This window comes from Pelophylax lessonae, assembly GCF_965119305.1.
Source record: "Pelophylax lessonae genome assembly, chromosome: 11".
NCBI lineage: Eukaryota > Metazoa > Chordata > Amphibia > Anura > Ranidae > Pelophylax > Pelophylax lessonae.
Genome location: NC_138778.1, coordinates 119310563 through 119334758, shown reverse-complemented (window position 1 = coordinate 119334758; position 24196 = coordinate 119310563). Strand labels below are relative to the sequence as shown.

Genomic DNA, 24196 nt, shown 5'->3' with positions numbered 1-24196 from the left:
ATCGTATATCTCTGTAGTTACACAAACAGCCACATCCCATAACAGTTAGAAGCATGCCCCTAGGGACACATTTAACCCCTGCATCTCCAATAAAGTAAACCCCTTCCCTGCCAGTGTCATTTTTACAGTAACAGTGCATATGTATAGCACTGATTACTGTAGTGTCAGAAATGTCAGTCAAGGGTCCGATCTGTCCGCCGCAATGTCGCAGTCCCACAAAAAAAAATCACAGATCGCCGCCATTACTCGTTAAAAAAAAAACAAACAATAAAAATGACAAAAATCTTTCCCTTAGTTAGTAAACGCAATAACTTTTGCGCAAAACAATCAAAATACGCTTATTGCGATTTTTTTTACCAAACATATGTAGCAGAAAACAAATTGGCCTAAAATGTTAAAAAAAATTACATTTTTTTGGGAATTTCATATAAAAAAATGTGAAAAATATTGTTATTTTTGCAAAATTGTCGCTCTTTTTTTGTTTATAGCGCATGATCAAAAAATCACAGAGGTGATCAAATACCACCAAAAGAAAGCTCTGTTTGTGGGAAAAAAAGGACGTCAAATTAGTTTAGGTACAGCGTCGCACGACCGCACAATTGTCCATTAAAGTCACGCAGTGCCTTATCGCAAAATGGGGCCTAGTCAGGAAGGGGGTAAAATCTTCCGGGGCTTAAGTGGTTAAAAGAGAAGTATGAACAAGTAAAGTAAAACATTTACACTAAGGGTCCATGTACACGGGACGCTGGAAATGGCCGTTTAGGAGCAGTTGGGTGTTTTTTTCAGAAGCCCCTGAACCCACCTCTATGTTATCTTATCTGTCCATGTACACCAGGTCGTTTACAGTCATTTGCAGGCAGTTGCGTTCAGGGACTTTTTTTAGAACGCAATTATTTGCGTTCGAAACGTGTGTTTCCCGGCCTTTCAAACGCACAAACGCGTCCAAACGCGTCTGAATGCGTCCAAACGCGTCTGAACGCGATGACCTGCGTTTAGCGTTCGTGTTTTTCCATTTTAAAGGGGAATCATTTTTTTGACCTCTAGGAACGCTTCTAAACGCAAACGCCCGTAAACGCCCGCTAAACGCGGGTACAAACGCGACCGAACGGACGTTTCAAACGTCCTAAAAATTCCAGCATTCAAAGGGACTTTTAACAACATCCCGTGTACATGGAGCCTTACCTGCATCTGCTGCATCTGCCCCCCACCAGCTCTGCAGCTGCCTGAGAACTGAGCAATTAAACACTACTGATCGCTCAGTTCTCCCTTCCTCTCTGAGCCTGTTAGTCTCTGGCTCTCTGCTCCTCCAGCACTCACTGGAGCAGAGGCTGAGCCAGGTGCTGATCCAGGGTTCTGGGTGGATCCCAACCACATGGTCAGGATATTTTCAGAGCCTGAACTGGCTCAGCGACATAAGCCAACAGCAAACTTTAGCCTACTTTCGGCTAAAAAGGGGTCATAGAAGTGCAGAACAAACTGCATTCCTGTGCTCTACAGAAGTATAGCCAAAATAGCTTTGGCTATACTTCTCCTTTGATATTTGTACCCAGGCATTTTGACTTCCACCCGGGTAACTAGAGTAAATAACACCCACCCCAGACTTCATGGTATTTTCTGTCATGTTCCTGGACAATCAACATGTTCCTTGAAACTTAACGCATTCCATTGTGATTGGATTAAGATAACTGCCTGTGAGGCTCCTGACATTTAAGCTGGCCATAAAGGTGAGTAGTTTGTTTTCACTCAGCCAGTGGGCTAAATGACACAAATCTAACTGATTCCTCCATACACACAAACAAGGTGGGCGGAATAGTTTCCCCCCACGCGCCATCCCCTCCTTTTTCCAGCATATCCCTTTGACAGAAGGCAATCATATGGTGGAATAGAAATGGCCTCGTCCTGATCGAATTTCAATCTGTCTATGGCCAGCTTTATTAAAACTACAGTAGGTACTTATTCTGTAATATTAAAGACATTTCCCTACTCGTTCAAGTCCATTTAAATGCGATTAACTAGCTGCAGTACCTTCCCTTTAAGGCACACTGAGGGGTTTTGTAGGCTGAGGGCCGGTTCACACACATGGGATGACAGGCATCGCATGTGATTCACAGCGCACTGCTCTGCAAATCACATGCAATGTTTGTGCGATGCAAATTCAGCCATACAGATTGTATGGATGAATTTGCATCGGATTCGGACACAACTTGCACAGGACCCTTTTTTGGGTCCGCACCAGAATCAAATTGCTTGGGTGTTCACACCTATGCGATCTGATTCATGTCTGAACTAACAGTATGCACTGCGCTATGCAAACTGATCTGGGGGTGTCGTTAACTTTGTATTGACACCCCCAGCGATTTGCATATGGCAGTGTGAACTGCCTGTGAGTTGAATGTGATCTGGGAACCCGCAGTGGATTTGCAGGGTTCTCGCATCGTATTTGTGTGAACCGAGACTAAAGCATGTATTCTTTGGCTTGTGGTATTGGAAGGCACTTATTCCAGTCAAACCAGTTTCTAGTGTTCCTGTTCATAAACTTCAGGTGAAAACTATAATTTAGTATACAATTTTTTTTGGGATACAACACCATACATTTTAGTTTGCATAATGTTGTGTTTCCCACAGCCACAGTTAGGCTTCATGTACACGGGACATTTGAAAACCTCTCCTGAACACTGGAACTTGACAGCTAGTAACCGACGCTTAAAAACATCAGTTTTGCCACGTTTATGCGCATTTAGCGGCGTTTGCATTTAGAAGAGTTTTTACATTGTAAAATGGTCAGAAATGTATCCCCATTTAAAACACCTTTAAACGAAAAACTTACAAACAAGAGTTACTGCGTTTAGACGCGTTTTCGCGCTGTTACAAGCATTTGGTGTTTCAAATGCCAATAAACTTCTGTCAGAACAAATTTTTTTGCTTTAAAAAAAATGCCACTAAGTTCAACTGCCTCTAAACGACTTTGGACGTCTTGGTTTACATGCAGGGGCAGCCCGTCCATTGAGGGAGCAGGGGCGCCGCCCCCCCTATCCATGCGCCAGGCCCCCTAATCTACATGCAGGGCGCCGGACGCATGGATTCCAATAGGTGATTTTTATTTATTTTTTGAAGCACATAATTGGAGCCAGAGGCTTTAATAGGCTTCAGAAAAGGGTGGGCTTGGGGCACAGAGCCCACCCAGTTGTGTGACAATAGCAAATAAATATTCGCTATTGTCACACTGACTCCCCTCCCAGCCAATCAGGAATAGGGTTGTGAGACCCCTTTGCTGAGTGTCTGAAAAGAGAAGCAATCTCACCGCCCAACTGCTCCTAAACGTCTGTTTATAAGCAGCAGTGTACATGAGGACTGTCCTCAGTTGCTGTCTATTACCGCTATACTGCAGCCTCTGCTACAGAGAATGTTGGTGTCAACCGCTTCATTACTTGCAGGTGGCGGCTTGTGCTAAAAATGTTCCCTTCTATTCCCCCCTTTCTGTACCATCCTCAGTGACTGCCTTCCCCCACTGTAAAAGGTAACTCCAGCCTCTGCTACACAAAAAGTTGAGCTGGCCGCCTTCGCCCTTTCTGCTCTCTATGCCATTCAAAAAACTCATCTTACTACAACCCCACAATGCATCCTGTTCTGTAAATGGATGGTAGAGTACCTGAATGACAGGATTCTACCACTCATTCAAAGAAACTGTTGTATGTAGTGCACTCCTGGTATTTAATGCCCCTTTAAGGCCCTCCCACTGTTAGTGATAATTGACAACACCCAGTATTTGATGCAGTTTGGAGGGTGTGTGTAGCGGTTGAGGGGGTTTTGGGGGGTTGTAGTTGAGTTCCTGCATCTATTTTCTGTGAAAAAAAGCCCTGTCTATATCAACAACTGAAAAGACTCAAAATCTCTATATATCTACAATATCTATATCTGTGATCATTCATTTGTGATCTGTCCAACTTTTTATGCTCATCAGCTATCCTTATTGCTAGTCTATATTCTATGTATGACCCAAAACAATTCCTTTTCTTCCAATGTGGTCCAGGAAGGTCAAAAGAGTGGACACTCCTGGTGTATAGTTCTGTATACCAGAAAAAAATATGTGCTAGATGTAGCCCCCTCCTAGGTAGGTGCTAGTGTGAGTGTATTATAGTGTTTGGTTTCTCTGCCTAACAGATAGACAGTAGGTCAAAGTATGTGCTGTCTGCTTAACAGAGGCTGCGATTATTTAGCAGAATCTGCTTAGTGTGCTTTGGTGCTGCTCATGCTGTCTTGAAGTTTCATACTGGTCTTGTAGCTATGGAATGTGCTAGACAGTGGGTGGAACAATGCAGATGAGAGCATGAATATCCATACAGCCCTAGCCAATTAGAAGGGGAGGTGCCCCAAGGCATGCTGGGTGTCTGTATTTATATTTGATGAGCACATACTCTCTGGGTGCCATGTGGCCTCAGGTAGGTGATCTGTGGCCCTGAAACATTGAAGCTGAAAAAAAAGCTGACTGAGGGAGGATGTCCATGGATCCTGTCTGGTATCACGGAGAAAAGTGACCTGCAGCCAGGGCCTTGTGAGAAAAGACCCCCTAAACCGAACCTAGAGAATTGTGTTGCTAAATCCCCCTTTTGGTGCTAGAAGTCAGCATACTGGGTTTCAGCATACTGGGTTTAAGCTAAGGGAGACACTGGCTGGTGTCTTAAAGAAGCAAGGGCCACTAAATTCCTTCTGCTTCAAAGGGACTTTGCTTTTTTTTTGTACAGCCTGCTGCATAGTTCTACCCACAGTCTACTACACAGTTCTATTGAAAAAGCTGTCCTCGCTTGTGAATAGGTAATTTGGAGTATTCTACTAAATCCCTTCTCCTATCCAAATTCTTCAAATAAAACAAACAAAAACACATCCCCTAGACTGGGTATTGGAGACAACAAGCGGAAGAGTGTGTGCACAATACCCTGTGACTGGCTGCAGATTAATCAGTGGGAGACCCTCACATAAAAATTCAAGCGGCTCCTGTGGGGGTAGCGCTTCATAAACTTCAACTTTAAACCACATACTTAATTTGCAGGAGAGGGGGACTTTGAGAGTGGCTGGCAGGTAATAAAACCTACTAAAGTCTGTCCAAAACTGATCGTAATTGGGCTGATGCGTTAAAATACTTACACATCACACAATATAAATAACATACAAATACATTAATGCTCTTTACCATTGAATAACTGATAGAGAAAGACATCAGTGGGGTCGTCTGATGCCCTGATGAACTTCTCTTCAATGTAGAACATGTCCAGAAATTCATAAGCATCTTGCATTCTGACCGTGTCATGGATAAAGAGGGCATCATTGTATTTACGAAGGTGCAAAGCACACGTCCTTTTCTTTCTGTCCGCCTTCACTGCTCCTGAAATACAAGACCACCAAAAGGCTCATAAACACCAAGGCTTTTCACAAACCATCGATTCGATAACATTTTTCCTATTCTTAGCCATAAGTTGCTATTAAGTGAAAAAATGCAGATCAGTTACAGCATGTAATTACTCAATAATTATTACCCAATAGAGAAATTGTAATTCACATACTCTAAATGCTAAGCAGTACATGCACAGTCCTTTTTTGGATTATTTCTGATTGGTGGGTGGCACCTCTCCTATATAGGGAATACATTTATTTTGTTCTCACCTTTTCTTCTATACCTGTGATTAGAGATGTAACTCATGTCATGGGGTCATGGGGCCCCCAGAAACCTCTCTTTGAAATCTGGCAGTCTTGATTGAGAAAATAGTGTAAATAATTTAATAACATAAAGTATGACTAAATCATGGACATGTAGCAGGAGAACTGTCAGCATTGTCACAACACTTTTAAGGACTACGCTATGAAGAGAAGTTGCCAGAGAATTAACGGATACCTACACTTTTGTGGGAAAACAAATTTAGCAAATAAAAAAAATATAATGAACAATTGTTACAAAATTGGGGTAGATTTACTAAAACTGGTGCACTCAGAATCCCGGTGCAGCTGTGCATGGTAGCCAATCAGCTTCTAACTTTAGCTTGTTCAATTAAAGTGGTTCTAAAAGCAGAATTTTTTTTTAACTTAATGCATTCTATTAAGATAAAAAAAAAACTTGAAGTATGCAGCAGCCCCCCCAGTCCCCCTAATACTTTCTTGAGCCCCATCTCAATCTAGCGATGTTGCACGAGACTCTCGGCTGTCCGGGACTCTTTCCACTCATTGGCTGAGAGAGCAGTGGGCGCCATTGGCTCCCGCTGTAGTCAAAGTCAGTGAGCCAATAAGGAGAGAGAGGGGGTGGGAGAGCCATGGCTCCATGTCTGGACAGACATACAGAGCAGCGGCCTGGCTCTGATGCCCCTATACTAAGCTACTTGCCGTGGGGGCACTCGGCAGGATGGAGTGGCCAGGAGCTCCGGCGAGGAACCCAAGAAGAGGAGGATCTAGGCAGCTCTGTGTAAAACCACTGCACAGAGTAGTTACAGGGCCATGAAAAAGTATTCATACCACTGGAAATTTTCCACATTTTGTCATGTTCCAACCAAAAACGTAAATGTGTTTTATTGGGATTGTATGTGATAGACCAACACAAAGAGGCACATAATTGTGAAGTGGAAGGAAAATGATAAATGGTTTCCAAAATGTTTTACAAATATACAGTATATCTGAAAAATGTGGCGTGCATTTGTATTCAGCCCCCCTGAGTCAATACTTCAATATGTAGAACCACCTTTCGCTGCAATTACAGCTGCAAGTCTTTTTGGGTCCCTACCAGCTTTGCACATCTACAGAGAGACATTTTTGCCCATTCATCTTTGCAATATAGCTCAAGCTCTGTCAGATAGGATTGAGAGCGTCTGTGAACAGCAATTTTCAAGTCTTGCCACAGATTCTCAATTGTATTTAGGTCTGGACTTTGATGGTCTATTCTAAACACATGAATATGCTTTGATCTAAACCAGTCCATTGTAGCTCTGGCTGTATGTTTAGGGTCGTTGTCCTGCTGGAAGATGAGCCTCCGCCCCAGTCTCAAGTCTTTTGCAGACTCTAACAGATTTTCTTAGATTCTAAGATTGCCCTGTATTTGGCTACATCCATCTTCCCATGAACTCTGACCAGCCTCCCTGTCCCTGCTGAAGAAAAGCACCCCCAAAACATGATGCTGTCATCACCATGTTTCATAGTGGGGATGGTGTGTTCAGGGTGGTGTGCAGTGTTAGTTTTCTGCCACATATAACATTTTGCTTTTAGGTCAAAAAGTTACATTTTGGTCTCATCTGACCAGAGAACCTTCTTCTACCACCTTTGCTGTGTCCCCCACATGGCTTCTCGCAAACTGCAAATGGGCTTTCTTTCAACAATGGACTTCTTGCTACTCTTCCATAAAGGCCAGATTTGTGGAGTGCATGACTAATAGTTGTCCTGTGGACAGATTCTCCCACCTGAGCTGTGGATCTCTGCAGCTCCTCCAGAGTTACCATGGGTCTCCTGGCTGCTTCTTTGATGAATGCTCTCCTTGCCCCGTCTGTCAGTTTAGGCCATGTCTTGGTAGGTTTGCAGTTGTACCATACTCTTTCCTTTTTCGGATGAAGGAATGAACAGTACTCTGTGAGATGTTCAAAGCTTGGGATATTTTTTTATAATCTAACCCTGCTTTACACTTCTCCACAACTTTATCACTGACCTGTCTGGTGTGTTCTTTGGCCTTCGTGATGCTGTTTGTTCACTAAGACTTTCTAACAAACCTCCGAGAGCTTCACAGAGCAGCTGTATTTATACTGAGAATAAATTATACACAGATGGACTCTATTTACTAATTAGGTGACCTCTGAAGGCAATTGGTTCCACTAGATCTTAGTTAGGGGTATCAGAGTAAAGGGGGCTGAATACCAATGCACGCCACACTTTTCAGATATTCGTTTATAAAAAACATTTTGAAAACCATTTATCATTTTTACACAAAAGGAGCAAGAAAGAAACGATAATTCCTTATCCCACCCACTCAGCGCTTATGTATATGCAATACTCCCAGGATCAAACATATATATCTAGCAATTCCGCAAGATGTATGTTCTCATATGCCTATATTACCAATAAAGCAGCCGCTATACTCAGATCATAACATAAAAAAGGTGCGTACAAGAGCCTCAGCCCACATAAACACTAGCAGCGCTAAAGACAGCCTCTGACGAGGTTGAGGGTATATGGCAAAATAAAATCAGCCTATCAAAACAGTGGATTGTTATAAAGCCATAAAGTTCATAAGTCCATGATAATCTCAGGGTGAAGTCACACGAAAGATTGGGTGCATAGAAAACTCGTTGTGTAGTGTAAAATTCTATGCAAAATAGCAACTTGGAGGCATTCTGCATACTATTGGTGTACGTAACACCACCAGAAATGTCATTTCTTGCTTGTCTGATTGGCTCTCTGAATTGCCCAGAATTCTGAACTAAGATACAAGTTAAAGTGGAGTTCCACTCATTTTAATAAGTTTAGATGTATGTAATCCCCTTTAAAAAATACTTTTACCAATGGAAACTATTTTTTTTTTGCAAGGAAATACCTTTTTTTCTTATTTATTCATCCGCACTTCCTGGTCCAGCTGCCTATAGGCGATTACGTCACTCGGCGATTCGCAAGGGCTGCTGGGATGTATCCCAGCAGCCCTTGCGAATCGCAGAGTGACGAAATCTCGCATTATTACACCAGCACCAGATGTACTCGGATGTATTGCATTGAGTCCATGCTCCGCCCCGCCTCCTCTCAGTGAGCTCTACGGGATGTATTGCTTTGAGTCCGCGCTCCGCCTCCTCTCAGTGAGCGCGGACTGAAAGCAGTAGAGCTCACTGAGAGGAGGCGGGGCAGAACATGGACTCAATCCAATACATCTGAGTACAGCTGGTGCCGGTGTAATAATGCGAGATTTCTTCACTAGGCGATTCACAAGGGCTGCTGGGATACATCCCAGCAGCCCTTGCGAATCGCCAAGTGACGTAATCATCTAAAGGCGGCCGGACCCAGAAGTGCGGATGAATAAAGAAGAAAAAAAGGTATTTCCTTGCAAAAAAAATTGTTTCCATTGGTAAAAGTATTTTTAAAGGGGATTACATACATCTAAAACTTATTAAAATGGGTGGAACTCCACTTTAAATTTTAGGAACCCCCTATAATAGGGATTTCAATTTTGCTGTATACTCCCCAAGCATACTTCTAAAGGGATGCATGTACATAATATAACTGGATACTAACATTTATAGGTAAAGTTGATCCAGGGAATATCCAATTGTCTCTCGGGCGATCAGGAAAGAATCTTTTCCCTTGCTGGAGCAAATTGGATCATGCTTTGCTGGGGTTTTTTTGTCTTTCTCTGGATCAATTGTTGGTATAGGATTGTGTACATAGGATTATATGATTTTTTTTTAGGATTTTTTACCTTTTATTGGTTGAACTGGATGGACTTGTGTCTTTTTTCAACCAGACTAAATATGTAACTATGATGTAGACACTGCAGATTTCTTTATTTGGGTGAATATAATGAATCAGATCATCCTATTCAGAATCAGTCTGCAATCAGTCTGATGAAACAAACAGCTATATCCTCAGAACAACAAAAGTTGTTAGGATAAGCACTTTGAGTCAGTCAGACTTTACTGTAATTCACATTACAGTAATGTAGGGAGAACAAAAACGACCTCGTTGGTGTGTTCCTCCTTCATCATTCAACCACAAGTTGAGGGGAATCGATTACCAAGCTGTATTGCTTAAGTGTATTGTAGGAAAGTTAGGTCACCAATGTGGCTATCCTGTCAGGATTGTCTAGATCACATGAGTAGCTAAACAGATTTACAACTGTTTGGCAGATAAGACAGTTCACATAGATGGAATTAAACAGTGTAGTTCACTTTTAGACTTAACATTTACCTTCTTTCTCCATTTCAACCACTTTCTGTTCATATGTCTGAGTGCCCAAGTCAGTTCTAATGAAGTCATTTTCACCAAGATATTCATATATGATTTCCATGAGTGACTTCAGCTTTTCCCCAAAGGGATCCTAGACCAGAGCAAAATGTTTTATTATGTAACATTACTAAACTTGTAAAAATCATAATACAAACCAGTTAAAGTTGTTGTTAAGCCACTATTATAAAATAATCAAATCCACTCTGTAATATAACACTAAGTACTCCTGTGCCTGTCTTATAGAAAAAATATGCCGATCTGTACCCATATCAGAGCGGCTCCCAGCGATCAGCTGATCCCTCGGCTCTCTTCTTTGCCTGGCTGACAGCTCCAGTAGGCAGAGCCGAGCACTGCAGCTGACATCAGCCGGGGAGGAGGGGACGAGAGGAGAGAGAGAGCCGGGCGGTCACGTGATCGCTGGGAGCCACTCTGATATAGGTACAGATCGGCATAATTTTTCTATCAGACAGGCACAGAAGCACTTAGTGTTATATTACAGAGTGAATGGGATTATTACTGTATATAATAAATATGAGAGCAGCAGGAGTGGAGAGGTAGTCGCCGATATAGGCAGGGAGGGGAGGAGGACACAGGAGGCAGAGAGCAGGGCTACAGATGACGGAGGCACATACACTGACCATGGTATCAGTGCTCAGCAGTCATCATATACCGTGGTCAGTTTCCAGGGGGGAGGGTAGAAACTGGCAGGATCAGCCAGGTTTTTTAGGTAATGCGGGGAGCCAAATTACACAGCACAAGCACTGTGCTGTATAACATGCTTTAAGGAAACCGTATCTGTTTTTTTTTTTTTTTTGTTATTTTTTTTTTTGGGTAACAAACGCTTTAAAATGATCAACTGCTAAAAAAAGATAGCAATACATTTTGCAGCCTGTACGCATCTTCTATCATCAGGCTACAACCAGCAGCAGCCTCATAAGACAACTTAGGTTCTTCCCTTCAGATGAATAGTATGTATGAAGTAACTAATTCTTATTATGTCATCCATTTTTTGGTTATTATTCTCATACAAGAGAGATATTTTACAATCAATGTTTAGGTCTATTCTTTCTGCCTTCTGCTCTCCTATGCTATACTTTGAGTGCAACTCAAAGGAAATAGATGGTGTTGAGAGGCAAGCTCTGTTATGCAGCATATTCCATCACTGACTATTAATAGAGGGGGTTCCAAAGAGCTTTGTTTGTTTTAGTCTTGGGGTGGGTGATTTCAAGGAGAAAAAGTCTGGTTTCTGACTAAACAGGTTATTGATTTGGCCCCTTACCACTGAAAATACTGCTGTTCTTAATTATCAACCGATAACTACAGACAGCAGTTTTGTAACAGTGAGAATGGGCCCAAGTGTAGGGACACAAGGCAAAGGTAGAGTTATTTTGCTAAACATTAGAGCTTTACCCACAAATACAGGCAGAGGCAGTTTTAGGCTTTGTAAGGCCTTAGGCAAAACTTAAACCTGAGGCCCCACTCAGGCCCAAAATGGAAAAATAATTAAAGCGATAGAAAATAACTGTGTGTCGCTCCACAGCACTGCTGGCTTCCTTCCTCTTCTTTCCCGCTGACGGCTGTTTGGTATCTTCAGGATAGAGGGCAGGAAATGGGGCAGGTAAATATGTAAATTACCAGCTCTTTCCTTTTCTAAATGAACACAATGAGTTATCAGTACTGATCATACACTGTGTTCATTCATAATTGAAGCATAGTAAATGTTTTGTTTATGTTTATTATGCTTAAGTTTATGATTTAACAGCCTCTATCTCTTGTTCATTCATCTGCGGTGCAGCGGAGGCTACAGAGAAATGGACTGGGGAATGTGTTTCCTCAGTCCCTTTCTCTGTCTCAAAAGTGAGACTTCAGGGGTCTGTTAAGATCCTTGATATCTCACCAAAGAAACCAAAAAACTCTCGCCAAAAAAATGTAAGAAATGGTAAAATTGTAAAAAAAATAATAAAACAATTGTAAAAAAATTTGACAAAAATTTCCAATCAGGCTAAAAAGCAATGCCAAATATGTAGCATAATTTAGCCACACTCACTCTTTTCTGCAGTGTGCTGTGTATACCACAAGTCACCATCTCCCTAGTAGGGCCCCATTACATTATTTTGCCTATGATGCTATTATGATGGCACTGTACGATGGCGGTAAACGTGTATGAGAGGAAAGTGGAGGGTATGACAGCCGGTAGTATTTACATGAGAGGGGTGCGGAGTCTATGGAGGCGAGTAGAATGTACAGGAGAGGGGTGCGGAGTGTTTGGCGGCGGGTAGTATGTGCATTAAAAGGGGTGCTAAGTGTATGGTGGCGGGTAGTATGTGCATAAGAGGGGTGTGGATTGTATGGAGGTTGGTAGCAGGTACATGAGAGGGGTGCAAAATATATAGAGGTGAGTAGTATGTACATGAGAGCTGTGCAGATTGTATGGCGGCGGGTAGTATGTACATGAGAGGGGTGTGGAGTGTATGGTGGCAGGTAGTATGTACATGAGAGGGGTGTGGAGTGTATGGTGGCAGGTAGTATAAACACGAGAGGGGTGCAGAGTGTATGGTGGCAGGTAGTATGTACATGAGAGGGGTGCAGAGTGTATGGAGGCAGGTAGTATGTACATAAGAGGGGTGCAAAGTGTATGGCGGCAGGTAGTATGTACACGGGAGGGGTGCGGAGTGTAAGGTGGTGGGTAGCTTGTACATGAGAGAAGTGCAAGGTGTATGGCGGTGGGTTGTAAGTACATGAGAGGGGTGCAGGGTGTATGGGGCTGGTAGTATGTACATGAGAGTGGTGCAGAGTGTATGGAGGCCAGTAGTATGTACATGAGAGTGGTGTGGAGCGTATGGAGGCCGGTAGTATGTATATGACAGCAGTGCGGAGTGTATGGCGGTGGAAGGGGTTCAGAGTGTATGGGGGCTGGTAGTATGTACATGAGACGGGTGCAGTTTGTATGGAGGCCGGTAGTATGTACATGAGAGGGGTGCGGAGTGTATAGTGGTGGGTAGTATGTACATGAGAGGGATGCGGAGTGTATGGTGGTGGGTAGTATGTACAAGAGAGGAGTTTGTGGAGTGTATGACGGCAGGTAGTATGTGCAGGAGAGGAGTGTGGAGTGTATGAGGGTGGGTAGTATTTGCAGGAGAGGGTTGCTGATATTATAAAAGTGGTATAAGTGTAAGAATGAGCAATAATTTATTGCTCCATTACTGCAGAGGCCATTTTGCAGTACAGCGCATACAGCAACTGCAGTTAGCAGCAAAGCACTAGAACTGGCCTCCCATTCTGCTGCAGACACTGCTCTCACCGACCCCTCTCCTATCTCAAGCCCTTTCCTCAAGTCCCTGCACACAAGTCTCAAGTTCTTCCAAAAAGCTGCCAACTCCCCTCCCTCCACACATCGAGCAGAATGAACTTCTGAAACTGCATGCATCCCTCCTGGCGGGTTCAGCAGCGCCTGACAGCTCCGCATCCACCTCTATAATTTGTCTGCAGGCAGCACTGGAGGACACTGGAGAGTGCCAAGAGAGGCAGAGAGAAGAGACTTTAGGTCAGCGTGGTGCTGTTGCTTTAGCAGCGCTGTATATTAGCACTCCTTTACCGGCCCGCTCACCCCGCCAGCTTGAGGACACTGACCGGGGACATTCCCTCCCACTCCCATCAGGCAAATTAGGCAGCCGTAAGGCCCCTGTGAGTGCAAGGCAAGGAGTATAGTATTCAGCAGGGGAGAAGAAGGGAGCACCAGGCAAGCTGGCAAATTATGTAGGCTTCATGAGCCCCAATAATTTCCTTTGCATGCTGTGACTGAATTGGTCAGACACTGTGGCTAAGGAAGGGCAAACATGCTTTGCCTCTGCTGTGTGCGATCCTACCACCACTTTGTTGTACAGGACCTACTTATGGAGGCATTCACCCTCTACTACCTCCATGTGCAATACCATTGACTCTGCTTTTAGGCTTGCCTGCTTTGGGTTTTATCAGGTCTATATCTAACTGTAGTAGTGTGAGGTGGTTTGGGGGCACACTGTTTTTGCACTTTTTCCTTTCAAATGATATGGCGGTGTGCTTAGAAAAAAAAAAAGGCAGATCCGAGAATAATAGATCAGCAACAAATGAATGCTGCGCTATGAGCACCCCAAAATGTAACCACTTCAATACCGAGCACTTTCACCCCCTTCCTGCCCAGGGCAATTTTCAGCTTTCACAATCTGAGTGACAATTACTCAGCAATCCAACACTGTACACAAAAACTATTTTTATCATTTTTTTGAGACAGATAGAGCTTTCTTTTAGTGGTATTTAACCACTTTAATACAGTGCTCTCCTCCAATGATCAGACATGTCCTGACACACCCTGTCCTGCAAAGCTATTCACTGGGAAGATTAGTGTAGTGCTGTCTCACCTCCCCTAGCTCTTATGCAGCTGAGAACAGATGGAATGTGATCAATTATAAAAAGGGAAAAAAGGTTTTTACAATGTTATTTTTTTTTTTTTTTATCTATACACAAATGTTATGCCTTTCGTTTCTATTTTAAACTTAATGGGTTGTTTTACAAGGTGAGGGTTTATAATAACTTTAAATCCCTATCATCCCAAATAAAAAACCAAGATACCTAGCAAAAATTAAAACTATAAAATACCATGCCACAAAAACAAAAGCCTGAAATTGTTTTGAAAAAACAAAGTAGCTATGTTAAGCATGGGTATGCTGCCTCCAAACTGGGGACAAACTAATATTAAATTTAAAAAAAATTCCTCAATTAGAGAAACACAAAAAGGCAACAAAGGAATTGGTTGTCCATGAGCTAGCAATTAAACATGTTGCTGATACAGACTGTAATCCATGTAAGGACTTTTAACCTGTGAACAGGGGATGGGGGTGTCACTCAAGACAATGTACGCCATCACTGCAATTCACAAAAGTAAAGCACAGAATGATAACTGATCCTTTCTAATCTCTCCCTATGTAATCAGTGATTACAAATAGCAAATGTCATGATAAAACAGGGTTGTGTGTGATTGTACTGTACATTTTGGATGGCAGAAGCTCTGTTTCTCCATTGACAGAAGATGGCATAATCTGCCGATATCATTGGCTCGTGTAAGGCCACTATAACTTTGACAAGATGCTGCAGGCTATAGTAAATGAACCAATAAAAAGATTTGTTGATAATTACCACAGCCCTTTCTGGCACTAAGTCATATTGTTTGTCGGGCTGCCTGGCTTTATTTTCTAGATCTTCGGTGTTGACGTTGGCTGACATTATCTTCCATGTGTCCAGATTAGCACAAATCTGAAGAATAAAAAAGTAACAGATACTTAAGAAACATAACGAGCCTCAATGTAATATTGTCACAGACCTGGATTCTACACGGGCCACAGACTAAGCATGACCGCTGAGGCACATAGGCCCAGAAACAAAGTTAACATAGTAACCAACACCCCCTTGCCCCCTCCCCATATAAAAAAACAGGCTTACCACAATTAAGTTGGAAAGGGCTACAGCTTTTATTTAGTTTTCAATAACAAACCAGTACACGTCTAGACCAGTGCCAGTCACAGTTGTACTGTGAGCACTCTTAGTCATTAACTTAACTTCCTGAAAGGAGTAAGGGGGAAGGGTCTGTCCTTACCATCAGTGCCTGATAGACAGCCTATCCCCAATTTACAAACAAGGGCGTAACCCATTACTGGAACTTTAGCTGTTGGCAAGGTCAAAACCGCCACGAAAGCTGTGACAAACCAACTGAAAAACAGTGCGTGGGGGGGGGGGGTTTCAGCTCTTCACCGCGATTCTTCTCAAAATACCCAGAATTCCCTGGGAAGGTCCTCTTAACTGAGCTCAGGCACATCCCCATCCACAAGGCTCTGTCCGATCCTTCTGTCCCATATAGCCTCCTGCTTAATCCCAACTCCTGCCCATGCCCCCATCAGTCAAGGCTCTCTTTCCCTACAGGGGTCAAGAGGCCTTCATTGGGAACATCAAGTGGTGTAGCACAAATATGAGTAGGACAGAACTAACGGGGCAGTTTACCAGTGATTTGATGTGGTGGCTGCATTTGTTTTTTTTTTTTTTCAAACTTTTTTCCCCTTTACAGTTATCCTGCTGATCTTACCAGTAACACTTCTTGTCCTAAAGTAACAATGCATCAATGAATGACGCAGCACTGTCACTCTAGAACACAGCTACAATACCTCCTATTTTTTCTATAACGAGGTGGGAGGCGATTTCTATCTAAAGTCCTCAGGGATAGCTGGGAACCATGTAACTGTTAACAGTGCAGCACAGGCAGGGTGTTCAGACAGTAATCAGCTAATGGTGTATTTAATTAACCAAAAAGGTCAAAATATAAATAGTTACTTTAAGGGTTTACTTAATAAAAATCCAAATTTTTGTATTTAAAACTTACGTTTACTGCGTCTTACCTGTAAGATGTGATCCACAGCATCCTCAAAGCTGCTAGCTCCACCAGTCCCAGGGGATGCGGTAAGTCCCAGGATTTGTGGGAGATTATTTTCATGTTTCAGCTTTTTCTGAAGATAGATCTGCATCACCTTGTTATAAATGGCATCCTTCTGAGTGTGGTGGCACTCGTCTATTATTAGGAGAGTGAAATCTGAAGAAACAGTGATAATTGTTAGTAGAAGAACCTAATCATACAAGTGATACTATATCATGTGCTGCCCATTAAAACGGGAATACAAAGTACATCAATAGTGTTTCTCCTTATAATGTATATGTAGGGAAACATTTATCATCCACCTAGCAGTTTGTTGGCAATATGGCATTTATAGTATACTAGACATTAAGCCCATTAAATTAACGGGCGCTAGAACATATGGCTGACTGAGCGGCTCTCGCTTATCTATTTTTTTTCTCTAACAACGCGAGAGCCGCATGACATAGCCAGCTCTGCACATAGCGTCCCTGCTGCCCTAGCAACAGAGACATGCGCAGAGCTGACCGAGCGGCTCTTGCGTGTGAGCGCGTACCCGCCGTTTCAAGAGTTTTGGCCGGCCGCCCGACTGGGGTGTATGTAGAACATGGTACAGGGGAATGCGGGGCTGCGGACATGGTACAGGGGAATGCGGGGCTGCGGACATGGTACAGGTGAATGCGGGGCTGCGGACATGGTACAGGGGAATGCGGGGCTGCGGACATGGTACAGGGGAATGCGGGGCTGCGGGCATGGTACAGGGAAATGGGGGGCTGCGGCATGGTACAGGGGAATGCGGGGCTGCGGGCATGGTACAGGGGAATGCGGGGCTACGCACATGGTACAGGGGAATGCGGGGCTGCGTACATGGTACAGGGGAATGCGGGGCTGCGCACATGGTACAGGGGAATGCGGGGCTGCGTACATGGTACAGGGGAATGCGGGGCTGCGCACATGATACAGGGGAATGCGGGGCTGCGCACACGGTACAGGGGAATGCGGGGCTGGGCACACGGTACAGGGGAATGCGGGGCTGCGGACATGGTACAGGGGAATGCGGGGCTGCGGACATGGTACAGGGGAATGCGGGGCTGCGGACATGGTAGAGGAGAATGCGGGGCTGCGGACATGGTACAGGGGAATGCGGGGCTGCGGACATATGGGGCATCCTCAAATGGAAGGTGGAGGAGCACAAGGTCTCTAACATCCACCAGCTCTGTGATGTCGTCATGGAGGAGGGGAAGAGGACTCCATTGGCAACCTGTGAAGCTCTAGTGAACTCCATCCAGTGCTAGAAAATAATGGTGGCCACACAAAATATTGACACTTTGGGACCAATTTGGACATTTTCACTAAGGCTTCGTTCACATACTGGCATATCGGTTCGTGGGCAGAATCGCGGCGATTCTGCCCACAATCCCGAATCATTGCAAATCGCAGGAGGCCTGTGCAATTCTCGTGACTTGCAATGTCACCCCAAATGCAGCCCGATTTTGCCACGATTGTCGCCTGACGAATCACAGTAAAATTGCGCAAACAGAATCGTAGGACACCTGTCACCCAAAAGAAGTTCTTGTACTTTTTTTGGGGCGACAGGCGTCCCTCGATTCTGTTTGTGCAATTTTACCGTGATTCGTCGGGCAACAATTGCGCCAAAATCGTCCCGTGTTTGGGGTGCCTTAGCAAGTCAGGGGAATCTCGCGGGCATCCCCAGATTTGCAATGATTCGAGATCGGGGGCAGAATCGCGGCGATTCTACCCACGATCCGATAAGCCAGTATGTGAACGGAGCCTTAGGCCCCTTTCACACAGGCGGACCGTTCAGATCCACCTGTCTGTTTTTCAGGCGGATCTGAACGGATGCCACATGCATCTCTATGGGGCATCGGATGTCAGTGGAGACATGTCCGCTGACATCCGATCCATCAAATCTGGACGGATGGAAACCCTATTTTCCATCTGTCCAGCGGATACAATGGGATCGGATGAGAACGGACAGACGGTCCATTCCCATCCGATTCCCCATAGAGAACAGCGGGGACCTAACAGCTCTGTCTCCGCACACAGCGCGGAGACAGAGCAGCAATCCGCCTGCTCAGTGGGGGATCGGCGGATCGATCCCCCGCTGAGAAAAATGGAGTCCGCCGACGGACTCCCCTGTGTGAAATGGGCCTTAGGGGTGTTCTCACTTTTGTTGCCAGAGGTCTAGACATTAATGGCTGTGTGTTGAGTTATTTTGAGGGGACAGCAAATTTACACTTTTATACAAGCTGTACACTCACTACTTTACATTGTAGCAAAGTGTCATTTCTTCAGTGTTGTCACTTAAAAATATGTAATAAAATATTTACAAAAATGTAAGGGGTGTACTCATTTTTGTGAGATACTGTATATACAGTATTTGATTTTTGTACATGTCTTTTCAATAAATAAATGTTATTGCCCTATTATGTGGCGTCCCCATGGGTAATGATCACATATCTTCTCACCTGTTATTTCCACATGCTTTTCTTCACTTGGGCTCTGGAGAGAGTTGTATAGGATTTGAGCAGTACAGATGACAATATCATTTTTTTTTACAAAATCTGCAAAGAAGCCCTTCTCATCTGTATCACCACTTATGGGAATAATTTTGTATTTGTCCTTAAGGTGCGGCTGAAACTCCTTGCTGTAATGCTGTTGTACAAGATGCACCTAGATTTGAGGGGAAAAGTCACCATTAGAATCACCAAGATATATTCGTCTGTGACTTCAGTCTCTCATTTACAGACTAATGTTTTCTCTCATGACAGAACCTCTGGGAGGGGGAACAGGGGGAGCTAAGCCACTAAGAGAACAACTTGATCAATTTCAGTGCTTTTGTCTTGAACTATGAGAATGAACTGTTTCACGGTACATGTAGCTACAGAGCTCAGTGAGGATATTTTGACGCCCATGTACTGCTTATTATGAAAGTGTAAATACTTTAATGTCCACCGATTAACCTAAAAGTGATAATAAACCTGGTGCTCCCTCAGTCGGGGGGGGGGGGGGGGGCGTCAGACGGACCTGGCTGCGGACCCCCCATATCACTCCAGCCTGCACCACCACATCTCCCCCCTGCCAGTTTACTTACATTGTTCCTACGGACTGACAGGCGGCAACGGTGGCGGCTTCCCCCTCAGGCTCCTTCATTTCCCTTCTCGGCGGCCGTCTCCTCCCCACTTATTGGTCCATAGCATTCTCCTTTCGGCCAATCGGGAAACCGGTCTCAGGACCCGCTTCCTGATTGGCCGGGAGGAGAATCAGTGTGACAATAGCAAATATTAATTTGCTATTTGTCACAAAACTGGGTGGGCTCTGTGCCCTGAGCCCACCCTTTTTTGAAGCCTAGAAGAGCCTCTGGCTCTAATCAGGTGTTTAAAAAAAAAAAAAACCATTGTAATCCATGCATCCGGCACCCTGCATGTAGATAAGGGGGCCAGAAGCATGGAGAGGGGGGGGGGGCGGCGCCCTTGCACCCTCAGTGGAGGGGCTGCCACTGGTGCACAGGAAAATCGCCAGTGTTAAAATCCTGGTGTTAAGGTGTTTAGAGTAAAGTGGTAATATTTTGGTGTTGAATTTCAGGAAATGAACACTATCAGTGTAAACAATCTTCTCTATCTGGTGAAAATACAGAGTTGAACAACTTCATGAGTGTATATATTACTCTCAACAGTGTGGATTATATAAACACCAGGAAAGGGGTAAAATTTAGCGCCCATCCAGACTGGCGCGACACGATTTTGTGGGGCGACCTGTGAACCGCGACTTCGGCAAGACTTGCACAGACTTCATATAATTGAAGTCAATGCAAGTCGCCTCCAGGTCGCCCCAAAGTAGTACAGGACCCTTTTTCAAAGTCGGAGCGAATTGTGTCGCTCCTATTAGAACGGGTCCTGTACTACTCAATGGCGAGCGACCCACCGCGACTTGTCAGGCGACTTGGTCACCTGACAAGTCGCGCTAGTGTGAATGGACTCTTACTCCCACAGAGTTAAATAAACACTGGCAATTTTACTGTGGCCAATAAGGCCCCGTTCACATTGGGGCGATCCGACTTCCCGGGGCGACCTCACAGGTCGCGGCGCGCTGCTCGCCCCGCGACCTCGGAGCGGCCGGCACGGACTTCATAACATTGAAGTCTATGCAGGTCGCTCCGGGTCGCCCCAAAGAAGCTCCGGACCCTTTTTCTAAGTCGGAGCGACTTGTGACGCTCCTATTAGAATGAGTCCGCAGCTTCTCTATGGAAGGCGACCTGTCAGGCGACCAGGTCGCCTGACAGGTCGCCCCAGTGTGAACGGGGGCTCAGTCTATTGTTTGTCAACAGAACAGGCTGTCCTGCGGGTGTGGCAGTTAGAGGGTTTAGTCCCCGTTCACACTGGGGCGACCTGTCAGGCGACCTGGTCGCCTGACAGGTCGCCGTAGGTCGCCTTCCATAGAGAAGCTGCGGACCCGTTCTAATAGGAGTGACACAAGTCGCTCCGACTTAGAAAAAGGGTCCGGAGCTTCTTTGGGGCGACCCGGAGCGACCTGCATAGACTTCAATGTTATGAAGTCCGTGCCGGCCGCTCCGAGGTCGCGGTGCGAGCAGCGCGCCGCGACCTATGAGGTCGCCCCGGCAAGTAGCGTCGCCCCAGTGTGAACGGGGCCTAAGACAAACCATTTACCACTGACAGGTGATTACAATGATCAGCTTTTCTTTATTTATGTGAAATCTCTATCTTAAAAGAAAAAACTGTGTGCTGTAACTGCTTAAAAATTGTGAGCTGGTGTTTGGCTTCACTTTGTTAGTGTATCCAAATATGCTAATCCAACTGAAGCTTCCCTCCACCCTAACTGACAATGCTGCTGTCCAAAGATGTCTCTTTTGTTACCCCATCCAGAGTTGAGGCATTAAAAAGCTTAAAAAGATAGCTAATACAGCCACCACATCCAATGTTGGTAAGCTGCAATATATTATATTTTTTGGTATTCAGTTTCATACCACTTTAAATGACAAAGGGAAAATGTATTTTAAAGTGGTTGTAAAGATTAAGAAATAAAATAAATAAAATATTTTTTTTTCTTAAAATAATACTTGTGTTATACTTACATGCTCCTCTTCTGAGGTTCCCTGTTGTTGTTCTCCTCCTCTTCTCTGAGTGTCTCCAGCTGCTAAGGGAACACTCATGCAGGCATGCACCCAAGCCTGGCTGTGTGCATCCATAGTGTAGCCCGACCCCTGCTCCCTCCTCACAGGATTCGACTGATAGCAGCAGAAACCAATGGCCCTCTCTGCCGCCAAGTCCCCTGTGAGGGGAGAAGAACTGCTGCAGACAGGCATCTAATTGTTGGATTGAGAGACAGCTCAGGTAAGTGTTTAAGGGAGGGCTGGGGGGAGCAGCTCTTGAAAGATTTTTTCACCTTAATGCAGAGAATGCATTTAAATAAAAATCTTTTGCCTTTATAACCACTTTAACCTCCCTGGCGGTATTCCCGAGTGTGGCTCGGGGTGGAATTTCAGTACCATTTGCAGTAACCCCAATCCACACTCGGGGTACCGCCAGGGAGCATCACTGGATCCTGGAAGAGAGGTTACTCTCTGCGATGTATTCCGGCAGTGTACAGCGGCCGGGATCTTACCGCCTGATGCTGTGTGCCCCGGCTTCCATTCCCTGCAAGCTTCGCGTCAAAACCGAAACCGAAAATGCAGGATGCCCTTGGCCGGAAACCGAAACCGAAAATTACTTTTTTCCCCAAATAATTTTAAATTAGATAGAACAGGGGCATTGTTAAGATATATGACATTTTGTTTATATGCCCTTATACAACTTATCCATTGATCTACAGTCATATGAATATGTTGTCAGTTTGTTAACCAGGAAGTGTTTTAAATAAAGTTGCACTCAGAGAAAAAAAAAAGGCGCAGTGGAGACTGCAGTGTGTGTTCCCGAGGAAACTAAAGCATGGTGCCTGTGTGAGTTTGTCCTCCATCAGAGATCTGCTATAATCCGGTTATCCTATCTCTTAAGTAAAAAAATGGCAACAGGTTATGGGCCCAGGAGAGAGGGAACAAGCCGATGGAACAGGTTGCTTTTCGATGGAGATGAGAAAAATTATGAGCTGTGGGAGACAAAATTCCTAGGCCATCTGCGCTTGATGAATCTTAAAGAAACAATCCTGCAGGAACCATCAGAAGGAGCAGACCCTGTGCAAGATAGGAATAGGAATGAGGAAGCTTATGCTGAGTTAATACAATTCCTGGATGATAAAAGTCTATCTCTTATAATGAGAGAAGCAACTGATAATGGAAGAAAAGCGCTGAAAATCCTGAGAGATCATTATGCTGGCCAAGGTAAGCCACGTATCATAAATTTATACCCAGAACTAACATCTCTTCAGAAGTCTGAATGTGAAAGTGTCACAGACTATATCATACGCACAGAAACAGCGATTACAGCACTTAGAAATGCAGGAGAGACCCTCAGTGATGGACTGTTAGTCGCTATGATTCTTAAAGGCCTGCCTGAATCATTCAAACCATTTGCAATCCACATAACACAAGGTAAAGAAGATATGACTTTTACTGACTTTAAAACCCGGTTAAGGATTTTTGAGGACACTGAAAAATATCACAGCAGCACAAGCACTGATAATGTAATGAAAATCAGCACCCCTGTTGTACCAACAAGGGAGAAAGACATTATTGTCTGCTACAGTTGTCATCAGAAAGGTCACAAAGCCAATGCATGTCCATGCAGAATGAATAAAAAGGAAGACACAGTGGTGTAATTATTGTAAGAGCTCCACTCACAGTGAGACATTGTGCAGACGAAAAGCACGAGACAATGTAAAGCAGGTAGTGGATGATACAGAACAAACATTTGCTTTTAAAATAGGCGAAGACCAGTTAAGCAATCCCAAAGCAAAAAGCCTGATGGTAGATACAGGAGCAACATCGCATATTATCACAGACATCAAGAAATTTAAAAGATTTGACACCTCGTTTAAGCCAGAGAAACACTACATGGAGTTGGCAGATGGGAAAAGAACTTCCGGTGTAGCACTCAAGAGAGGCGACGCTGAGGTATACCTAATGGACAGTAAGGGAAGACAAAGGAGGACATTGCTACAAAACGCATTGTTTATCCCCACATATCCACAAGACATTTTCTCTGTTGAAGCAGCAACAAGAAATGGGGCGTATGTTGAATTCAGACAAGATGACAGTATTCTGATCCATAAAAATGGTACAAAATTCGTTATAAAGAAATACAACAGGCTTTACTATTTGAACACCTATAAGGAATGCGATGACAGTTGTTACGGTTGTTATGATATTCAGACATGGCATGAAATCCTAGGTCATTGTAATTACGGTGATATCTTGAAACTACAGAATCTAGTAGATGGAATGAAGATCCAAGGTAAGGTTGATAAGTCCAACCTGAATTGTGAGATTTGTATCCAAGGGAAATTTTCTCAGAGTAGAAACAGGGAGCCTGACACCTGTGCAAAATACCCACTTGAACTAGTACACACAGATTTAACAGGTCCTATAGAGCCAGTTGCAAAGGACGGATTCAAATACATCATAGGATTCACTGATGATTATTCTGGTGCAGTGTTTGTATACTTTCTGAAAAACAAGAGTGACACAGTTCTAGCCACAGAGAAGTTTATCGCTGATACTGCCCCCTATGGGATCATCAAGAGAATGAGGTCGGACAATGGTACCAAATTCACATTGAATGCCTTCCAGTTACTACTCATAAAGAAGAGCATAAGACATGAGACTTCAGCACCTTA

The 24196-nt window shown here is 44.2% G+C and overlaps 1 protein-coding gene across 1 annotated transcript in view; it reads right to left on the bottom strand.

Moving 5' to 3' along the window:
* The window catches only part of LOC309567407 (ATP-dependent RNA helicase DHX58-like), a gene marked incomplete at its 3' end in the record, with an annotated part of 89245 nt that overhangs the window by 48630 nt on the left and 16419 nt on the right, over positions 1 to 24196 (bottom strand). The window contains exons 3-7 of the mRNA XM_082272807.1: positions 18877 to 19081; positions 16377 to 16567; positions 15127 to 15243; positions 9916 to 10045; positions 5189 to 5380 (exon numbers count right to left, since the gene is read on the bottom strand). Of these exons, the coding sequence (XP_082128933.1) occupies positions 5189 to 5380; positions 9916 to 10045; positions 15127 to 15243; positions 16377 to 16567; positions 18877 to 19081 (835 nt within the window). The remainder of the gene's footprint in view (positions 1 to 5188; positions 5381 to 9915; positions 10046 to 15126; positions 15244 to 16376; positions 16568 to 18876; positions 19082 to 24196) is intronic.